General features: G+C 38.9%; 1 protein-coding gene across 5 annotated transcripts in view; it reads right to left on the reverse strand.

The window, feature by feature from the left end:
- Positions 1-3,941: 3,941 nt before the first annotated feature.
- The window catches only part of Foxn2 (forkhead box N2), a 49,319-nt gene continuing 42,430 nt past the window's right edge, over positions 3,942-10,830 (reverse strand). For all 5 annotated transcript variants that reach the window (XM_031355609.1, XM_031355608.1, XM_031355607.1 and 2 more), the window contains 2 exons: positions 9,896-9,964; positions 3,942-7,967 (listed from right to left, as the gene is read on the reverse strand). In XM_031355609.1, the coding sequence (XP_031211469.1) occupies positions 7,441-7,967; positions 9,896-9,964 (596 nt within the window). In that variant the 3' untranslated portion in view covers positions 3,942-7,440. The remainder of the gene's footprint in view (positions 7,968-9,895; positions 9,965-10,830) is intronic.

The following is a 10,830-nucleotide window of genomic DNA, read 5'->3' on the forward strand; positions in this document are numbered from 1 at the left end:
CCCCCAGCGAGCTAAGTCTCTGGTTTCGGATTTGAGTTCTTTCAAGAACGCAGCAGGGCCACCACAGCTGGAGACATGGCTCAGCAGTCGAGTGTGTGCTTCCACAGGACGTGAGTTTTGTTCTTCATGGCTACATCGCAACACACAACCATCTGTAACTTCAGTGGTTTGAAGCCCTCCTCTGGCTTCCTTGGGCAATGCATGCATGTGGTACATAGATATACATGCATGCAAAGCACCCATACATACAAAATAAAAAAAAAATAAATATATCTTAGAAAACTGAAAATAGGGAACAAAGCAGAATCCCAGAAAGCTTTCTTCTTTCTGTATATTTTGTTCTTCCACCCTCCTGTGCCCTTCAGAACCTGGCCCTAGACAATTGCCTTTCTGATTTCTGTTATGTTACAAAGGACTAGACTTGTGTCTTTAAAAATTCCACATGTGGTGGTTTGATGAGAATATCCCCTGTAGACTCATGTTTGAATACTGGTCCTCAGTTGGTGGAACTGTTTGTGAAGGTTTATGAGGTGTGGCTATGTTAAAACATGTCACTGAGGGCAGGTTTTCACAAACCTGAGCCATTCTGACTGTGCTCTTGTTCTGCCTTCTACTTGTGGATCAAGAAGTGAGCTATCAACTATTCCATACACTATGCATTTGCTCCACCAGCATGGACTCTACCCCTCTGAAGTCCCAAATAAACTTTGTTCTGTAAGTTGCCTTGGTCATTGTGGTAGTTTGAATGTATTTGCCTCCCCCTAGGCCCATATGGAGTGCACTATTAGGAGGTTTGGCCTTGTAGGAGTAGGTGTGGCCTTGTTGGAGGAAGTGTGTCACTGTGGAGGTGAGCTTTGAGGTCTCTTATATGCACAAACCACACCCAGTGGAATAGTCTCTTTCCTAGATGTAGAACTCTCAGCTCCTTCTCCAGCACCATGTCTGTGCATATTGCCATGTTTCCCACCATAATGAACTAAACCTCTGAAACTGTAAAGGCAGCCCCAATTAAAAGTTTTCTTTTGTAGGTCATGGTGTCTCTTCACAGCAGTAGACTCTAAGACACTCATGGTGTCATATCAGCAATTTAGAAGTGACTAAGACACAATACAAATGGGATCACATGTGTGTTCTTTTGAGAATGGCTGTACAAATAGCAGGACCTTAGCTCCTTCTCTCTACATCCCTCCATCCCCCTTTTTCCTTTCCATCCCTTTTTTCCTCCTTGCTTTTTTTAATCCCTTTTTTATTTTTGTTTTTTATTTTTTTTGTTTTTTTGTTTTTTGGTTTTTTCGAGACAGGGTTTCTCTGTGTAGCCCTCCCTGGCTGCCCTGGAACTCACTCTGTAGACCAGGCTGGCCTTGAACTCAGAAATCCACCTGCCTCTTTAATCCCTTTTTTAAAAGAATTATTTACTTTGTGTCTATGAATACATTGCTGCTATCTTCAGACACACTAGAAGGGGGCATCAGATCCCATTACAGATGGTTGTGAGCTACTATGTGGTTGGTGGGAATTGAACTCAGGATCTCTGGAAGAGCAGTCAGTACTCTTAACTGCTGAGCCATCTCTAGCCCTCTTTTTTTTTTTTAAGATTTATTTATTTTTATATAAGTACACTGTTGCTGTCTTCATACACACCAGAAAAAGGGCATCAGATCTCCCTACAGATGGTTGTGAACCGCCATGTGGTTGTTGGGAATTGAACTCAGGACCTCTGGAAGAGCTGTCAGTGCTCTTCTCCCCAGCTCCCTTTTCATTCCTTCATATTGGGACTTGAACCAGGGGCCCATGCTGAGCGAGCACTCTAGCTCTGAGCTCTATGTCTTTATTTTGAGAGTCTCACTGTTTCCCAGGCTGCCTTGATTGAATTCACTCTGAAATGTGGGTAGCTCTTGCATTATCCTCCCTTGCTAGGCTTTGGGAAGGTGGAGAGCAGTTGTGGAGTCCATGTCTATGGTGTAGAACAGTAGGTGCTAAGACTGTGGCTGACTGTTGAAGTGCGTCCAGCCAGACTGTTGTCTGAAGCAGTGCTGGTCGGTCTGAGATTCGCACTGTGAAGATGTTCACTCCCAGCCCCACTCTTTGGCCCAGCGAAGGCTTGGGATAGAAGTGGAACATAGCTTGCAGTTAGGAAACCGTTCTGCTTCCATTACCCACACAATGCAATTGGAAGATTGCCTCTGATCCTCACTGGTGAGTTTATTCCATTGTTTCTATCAGATGGACTGACGGATACTTACTTATACTCCTCCCACCCCACAGCCACTGACCTTACCATCTTCTCATAGTTGTTCTATTTCCAGAATGTCACATTATTGGAACACAGCAATAGTCTTTCCAGATTGGTTTCTTGTACTTAGTTGTATACATTTATTTTCCCACCATGTCTTCCCAAGGCTTACTTACTATTGTATTTAAAAAGACCCAAACTTTAATTATGTAGAATGTATGTAAAATTTACTAATCTGTTCATTTAAAACAGCACTATTCAGTAGTGTTAGGAACATTCAGTATGGTGCAACTAATCTCCAAAACTTCCCATGTTACAAAACTCAAGCTCTGAGCAAATTAAACAACTCTGCCTCTTTATTCTCTCCAAGCTCCTAGCAACTATGCTTCTGTCTCTCTATCCTCTACAGGTAGAGCATGGAGGTGGAATTACTCAGGATTTTACATTGTAGCTTGCTTATTCAATGTGGCACTTCACATTGTCCCTAGTGCATCATGTCACATGCCCTACCTTTAGGGAAAAATGTTCTGCCATTGTCTCCCATTTTCCCTGATGGACAATGTGCTGTTATCTAGAGGTGGCTCTGTTGTGACTGTCACTGCCAATGTTGCCAGTGTTTTAGGGCAGAAGCCCTGGTTTTGCAAGTCTCAATAGATGACTCTTACCCACTTGTCCTAGCTACTCAGACACGAGTAGCTATTAAAGGCACAATGTGGTCAGATTAGGAAAAACAGGGAAAGGGGTTTAGTGACACCCTCCCAACTCTGTCTTCAAGTTGTCAACATTGAGATTTTCCAGAACGAGAAGTGAAGAAAGCTGGAGCAGGCACTGCTGGAGCATGTGATTTTGCCCAGCGAGTGGTCAGACTCCTCTCGGTCTGCTTCTGCAAGGGGATTTGTAAAGATGGAATTACTGTCATCACTGGGGGGCAATCTGGTTTCCGTGAGGTACTAAGTCTTGCTCTGAGAAGCAGCACTACCATGTTGTGATTCCTCCCATGTGTCTTGTTAGGCTTGCCATGAAACTGAAGAACAGGAAAGCGGGCAGTAAAAAAAAGAATCAGAGTGGCCAAACGAAGTTGATCAAGCTAGTGATGGATGCCTTTCATTCTTCCAAACATATACTTTTGAGTATGTGCCACAGGGCTCAAACTTGATCACTTAATAACCTTATTTTTAATTTCTTGAGTAATGTTCATATTGCTTTTCAAAGTGGCTATAACCATTTGGAATTACATCTTCATACAATGCCATTAATCTCACTCTCTCTCACTCACATGTACATACACACTAAAAGTAACAAAACTTTAGACTAGAGTTATGGCGATACCCCTGTAAGCCAAGCTTTAACATGGCTGCTGCAGAAAGATTTTTGAGTTCACCAGTCGCTAGAGCTACATAGTGGGACCCCGACACACACACAAACAAACAAATAAGCCAAGTGTTCACCATCTGCTCATCTGGTTGGTAAAAGTACTTGCTACAAAAACTTAACACCTGAGTTCAAGCCCCTAGAGCCACAGTGAAATGAGAAAACCAACTCCCCAAAGTTGTCCTAATTTCCACACGCATAAACATACACACACACACACACACACACTACTTAAAAGTCAAAATATATAATATTAAATATATATAAATATATAAATATTAATAAAAGTTAAATTATTTAACACTTAAGAGCTCACAAATAACAGAAAGGAGAAAAGTGTTATAAAACGACATTTATTTTGTAACTTTATCATAATGAATTGCATCTCTTTGGTAAAAATAAACTTTATAAACATTTTAATAGTCAGAGATTAGGTACAAAAACTAAACGTTTGTAAGTTGCTTCTGCTATAAGCAAGGTTGGCAACTGAGAAGTGGTTCACTTGTGGCTGGTCATCTATTTATTGGCAGTTAAACTCAGAACTTTTTATGCTACATCAGAAAAGAGAAAACAATTTAATAACAAATTTCTTTAATCAAAAGGTATTCTTATACTTTAGTTTAAAAATAAATAATAGTTACAATGAATTGGCAATTTTACATTTTATACATTATATGATGGCAACATAATACTTTAAAATTAAGCACTCTGTTTAATAAAAAAGTACAACAATTTTGAAAACAAGTTTGACAATGGCACTGGCAGTTAGATGCAAAGAATATTCTTGAAAAATGGCAGGGATAACATTAAAATATTCTATTTTGCCTTTCAATAAATATTTGATTACATCATTAACACACTGGAATAAACTTTAATTAAAACTCAAACATTTTAAAATTAAAAAAAAAAAACCAAAATCCTACGACATATATGTAAAGCAGAAAGCCTCAGAAGTTGCTTTGTATAGTTTTCAAAGGCATTAAGCTGCTGTCTATCTGAGACAGCAGCCTAAGCTACTGAACAGGCCTCCAGTCTACAAGACACAAGCGTTCCCTCAACACTTGCTCTAGCTTTGAGCTATGCTAACATGTATTTAACTGACCATCTAGTATGAACCCTTTACATAATGCCTCAGCAAGCAGTGAGAACATATGCTAATAAACTTTACAACAAAGAGAAGTAGAGCTGGCTCTGAGAACAGAAAAGGCTCTAAGGAAAAGGGGTGACACACCCCTTGCTTTTCTACTGATCTAGGCAATGTTTCATTCTAAATTTGAAAGCAAAAAAAAAAAAAAAATCAACTATTTTAGTAATATATTGCACAAACAAATTTCAAAGACATACTCAAGAAACACTGATTCTCTTGGCAAAGTGGAAAATAAAGTTTACAGTGCTAAGACACAACTTAATCCATTAAAAATGGAATTGGTTCCAACAAAATTCTTATTTTGGTGTAAGACAACGTATACCTTAGCTAAAACCAGTTTTAAATTACTGAAAAATGTATGTTGTCCCTGAATTTCTAAGCTGTGTTTATTACACAAAGCTTGTTATTTACTGGGAATTTCTAGCCCATAAAATTCAGGATAACTTCCTCACCTGCTTTAATCTGAGCACACCAATCAGGAGTATAATCTCTAAGAACATCATAAGGGACCAAATTACAAAGACTCTCCCCTTGAGATAGATGCTTGGACAGCAACAAATGAAAAGTGAGACATCAAATTCTATAAGAGAACTAAGTGCAAGTTGTTAGGGAACTCAGCTTGTCTGTCTTAAGTGCACAGGCACGCACCATCCTTGCTAATGGCTGCTGCTTTAATAAGAGGCCACTGAAGAAGGAGGGAAAGGGATTTAAGTTACTGCCTAAACATGAATTCTGGAGAGGTCTTTCTCTTGGAGCTGAGAACAACTCTTTCCTCCTACTCCAGATCATTTCCTCCATTTACAGAACAGCTTGCCCATTGCACAGGGACTTAAGAACATGAAATGTGGTGACCCTGTGAAGGGCCAACCCAGGAGGCTGTGGTGATTAGCTTCACAATTCCGTGCTATCAACTGAACTCTACCATCTCTTCAAGACTTCTGTTTGGGGTTTTATTCACTGTCTGCAGTAAAAACTAACTTCATTTAACTGTTTTCTGGAGAGAAACATTTATGGAATAGAAAAATTCCAAATTCCTCATCCTGCATTATCAATAAAAGAAAAATGTTTATATTTTAATAGCACCAATTCCATTAATTTGGCTATCCAGATCTAATTACAACTAACATGGAAACAGGAGTGTATCAATACTGTTATAGCTTAAATGTTGTCAATTGAGAAACACGCTTTTGTTTTTCTTCTCATTTAACAGTATTGCCCAGAAAAGAAATTAGAAATAAAAATAAAAACATTTGTCTCTTAAAAAGTCCAAGAAAATGCTTTATAGTCATAAAAATATTTGAAAGCAGAAAACTAACCTGAGCCTGTATGTGTATGCACACAGCAAGTGTATATATGCATATAAATGAGAAAACTCCAAAGGTTGCTGTTTAGAATACAGGATGTATCATGAAAGAAGACTAAATTTTCCCAAAGTTTCTCCCACCATTGTAAAAATATATATGAGTTATAGTATTAGTATCCCTGTTCTAAATACCATAATCAAACTATAAGTGATATGAAAACTGACTCATATAAGCAGTTCCATTCAAATACTTAAAATATCTTAGCCAATGCACTTTTGAAATAGTAATATAAAATCTTTTAGTGTGGATTAATGGCACATACAGGTATTACATTGCCTTCTCAAAGAGTTTTGTGTAAGATCAATTTTTATATGTATTTTGAAATCCCTGAAGATATTTATCTCTATTTTCCTTAGTAGGAACATTTAATAATGTTTTAAATCTAATTCATTACACATTTAATTTTAATTACACAGAGTTTGGAAAGTCTTGCCCTTAATGACCTTCCTTTACTTATGATGTCATAATATATCTTCATTACAGTACGTTTCAGAAACAAATGCAAGATTCTCTTTCGGTACAAGTGTGTGAAGATGAATGTTATTCCATGACACACACTGGCTGTATCCTCTCATCAGACAGTTCTTACTTAACAAAGACAGCTAGCAGCTGAAACTTAAATGCCTGCAGAGTGCTCTGGGAAAGGGGAAAGGCCCAGTGCGGCTATGCATTAACTGTGAGGTAAAAACATTCAAAGATACTGTTGCAGGAGGAATTGGTCTTGAGATGAGCCACATCCCCAAACGGCCTTTCCTAATCCTTAGAGTAGTAACATTCTACAAACCAGAGAACTTTCTAGGCATGTGGTGGACCTTTCCAATTCCTATGGCCATGCTCATGCTGTAACGAAGAGTAACTGAAAACATGACAAAAGATCCCCATTTCACCCTTCTGCACTGTGTCAGGAGGGAAGCCTGTGAGAAAGATGCCAGGGACTAGTTAACAGCAGAATGGGAAGAAAAATGAAAAGTCTGAGTTACCAATTTTTTTACCAATTAACAAAGAGATTTTTTTCCTGTCAGTTTAAGACAGAGGCTGAGAATTTTCCTATACAAAATTTTCTAAATATGGGAGACACATATTCACAGAAATTAAGTTGTGGGGTCCTTTATGTCAGATTTACAATTAGGCATGATCCTAAGAGCAACTGTCTAATTAAACAAAAAAAGAAAAGCAACCAAAAAATATTTAGAAAGAACTAGTGGCACCCACCCCTCCCCGACCTCAGCTAAAGAGGTCCATCCATATGGCTCTGATATCCATTGTAAAAAGTTAAGTAGAAGAGTATTGCCACACTTTAAAATAACTTCACATTATAAGTATTTCTACTTTTTCCGGTGTTTTTGACTTTGTGCCTTTGCAGTACTTATTAGGGAACCAAGGCAGGTGCGGATTCCAGCAAGGTGGAGCAGCGACCCAGCTGCTTCTTTGAGCTCCTCATCAATCTCTTGACACGACTGTTTTGGAATCTTTTTGCCTGGACGTCCTTTCAGAGTGCTGTTCTCATGAGCTTGTGGTGCATAGCCACTGTCTCCAAGAGGATCATCCTCACCCTCAGCATCTGTCTCCTCTTCACTGTGGAAACCTTCGCTGCTCCCGTCACTCCCTCCATGGCTACTCTTTGGGATGAATTCATATACCTCATCCACAGAAGACAGGGAAGACATGCTAGCCCTGGATGCACAGCGCTGGGCTGCTACACTGCTGGCACTGTAATTATGGTCTGCTTTCGGATCGATGCTGGAAGCTGGAGACTGGCTCCCCTGTAGCTGCACAGCACTGGGGGTGCTGAACGCGCTGCCGTAACTCCTCTTTTTCTGCAGTGCTGTTTTAAGGGGCAGAGGCTTCTCACCTGTGGGAAAGAGAGCTTGGATCAACAAGTCAGAGGTATTTGCTTTTAAGACCAGACCCCTGAAAACTCTCACTTTTGAGTAGTAAGAGCTTGGAATTAGTAGTTTTGTAGGATTTCCCCACTATACTATTCTATCTCCAGTCATTAGTCTGAAACATTTAAAACCACTGGAAAGATAAGCTGACCTTTCCATGGAGCAAAGAATGTCTCAGTGTGACCACACCACTGCTTAACAATGACCTTGTAGGTATTTACATTGTTTCTGACTTTGCACTGCTACAAATAACCCTGAAGCAATCAAGTTTGTTGGATCCCCTTTACACACACACAGAATTTCTAGGAGGGATAGCAAATACAAGTTCTGAGTAAAAAGGGAAATCTATCTTAAATTCAACTAGGGTCAAATTAACCCTGGGGTGGATGGCTGTAACAGTCTAACAGTGTATGAAAACAAACCTATTTTCATATTATAATAGCAACCATTTACATTTGAACATATCGTTAAAAATTAATCTGATCCCTCCATATTTCTTCTTTTAAAACTTGCTTTAATATATTTCACTAACTTTTCTTCTGTCCTGTTATTAATTTTTTTTACTTTAAAATATACTGGTTTATCACATTCTTTCCCTTTCCTGATTCCTCCCCACCCACCTCCCCACCCAACCTTATTCTTCCACCCCCCCAAAGAATAAAAACAAAATACAAAAGCTGAAAATCAAAATAGATTGACTAAGCCAAACAAATACAATATGGTGAAAAGAAAAAAAAAAAAAGAAAGAAAAGAAAAGAAAAAAATAAAAGCAAAACACTGCCCCTGGACACGAGGCCTACAATTGGAGAGAACATATTTCCCCTTTCCAGCAGGAAGCAGCTTCTTGGCTGGGGTGGCCTCTCGGTGCCCACTTCTCTTCTTAGTGCGGGGCTTTGTCTGTTTTGAACCTGTACAGCCTTTTCAGTGCTGTGGTGTCTTTTCCCACCAACTCTGGCCCAGCCTTTCTGCCTTCTCTTCCCCATAGACTAGCATGGCAGTTGTGGGCCCTGTTTGCTCACTTCTTATTTGGTGCACCCTTTAACACACAGGCATGGTATTAAGCTTTTGTTTATTATACATAGTTCAGAAGAATTCTCTCGTATCCTGCCTTACTTCTTATTTTATTTTTTTGTAGTGCTGGGGTGTGTGTGTGTGTGTTAAACTTGCCCAGGGCTTGGCATGTGTTAGGCAAGCCTTCTAAATCCATGCTGAACTCTGCAGTCTCTCAGGGTGGTGTAAGCTTGTTGACCAGCCTGACCTCATCTTTTTTCTCACCCAGGCTCTAGAGGCTGAGACTGGGGGTTCAGCACTATGGCTGATTACGCTGCTTTCTTGTTCTCAAGCACTCTTTGTTGTCTTTAATTAAATTTGCCCATCTCTTCTTAATAGACTTTGCAATTTGTACCTTAATACTCCTATTCCAAAATTTAAATAACCTTTAAAAAATTATTTTGTGTATATATGTGTGCACTCTACTGAAGTCAGAGGACACAAGCCCTGAGACTCAACTCTCCACACAGGTCCATGGGACTGACCTGAACTCTCATCTTTACTTTCAGCTCTTCAAGTTATCTGAAAAGCATTTTCCTCCCTACATTTCTTGATCAACACACTGATTTCTCACAGTCTTAACTTCACTTTATCAAATGTTCTTAGAAATGGAAGCTGAGTCATTGTGGGTGGGGGTGACCAAGAGGGGGGCAGTGAGCAGGATGTAAAGTGAATAAGTAAAATAAAGTTAAAAAGAAAAAGAAGAAACTGAGTCATTCAGATTAAAACACAATTTAGTGGGGAAAAAAGAATTCTGTTATGACACCTAGTCATCTTATATTTTAAATCATTAGTCTGAAAACACTTATAAAATTTATTTTAAAAAGGATGATTGCTTGCTTACACTCTAAAATCTCTTGTTCTATTGAAGTATTTAAAAGGATCATTGCGGTGGCAGCATCGATATCAGATTCTGAAAACGGGAAAGAGAGAGAGCATTAATGTTCCTCCTAAGAGGCTTTGGTGAGCGCTGCACATGTTTAAAATGATCAGCATTAGGACTTTGATGGCCCAGAGTCTTGACACACACTTTCAATCCCAGCACTCAGGAAGCAAAGGAACATCTCTTTCAAAATCAACCTGTAGCTGGAAAGAAGGCTCACCCACTAAAGAAAGGCTATGCTCACAACCAAAAGGATAAAACCAACCTGTTCTACATATCAAGTTCCAAGCCAGTCATAGCTACTTAGAGGACCCTGTCTCAAAACAAAATAAAAGACAGCACACCCCCATATACCACCACCCACATATACACACAATTTTGAAACAAAGTCTCATATAGCTGAAGATGACACAGAACTCTGGATCCTCCAGCTTTAGCCTCTTAAGTACTAGATTCTAGGCGTGCACAACTATTCCCAGTTTATATGGAGACAGAATTCCCATGTGCTAGAAAAGCAGTCTACCAACTGAGCTATATCCCAAACTCATATTATTCATATTATTTTGCAATTTGTTTTCCTTTAAGATTATGAACAGTTTATCAAGAGTATTATGTCAAAGATAATGAAGAGATGCAAGCAATAATACCTTTCTTTATTCATAATGAATGTGAACAATCACTGCCTTTCAAGGGTTACCTCTAAACTAAATTAGCTAGAATGCATAAGACCGCTGTTTAGCATTTACCTTGGATAAGCTTATTGTTATAAAATACACTTATTACACAATACTTGTAAGATTAAAATATATGTAACTAGTCACTCTATGACCTGAACTTTTTTTTAAAATTTTTTATCTTTATTTTTTTTCCTTATACAACATCTCCTTTCCTAGGTT

The sequence above is a fragment of the Mastomys coucha genome, unplaced genomic scaffold, assembly GCF_008632895.1.
Source record: "Mastomys coucha isolate ucsf_1 unplaced genomic scaffold, UCSF_Mcou_1 pScaffold6, whole genome shotgun sequence".
In the NCBI taxonomy this organism is placed as follows: Eukaryota; Metazoa; Chordata; class Mammalia; order Rodentia; family Muridae; genus Mastomys; species Mastomys coucha.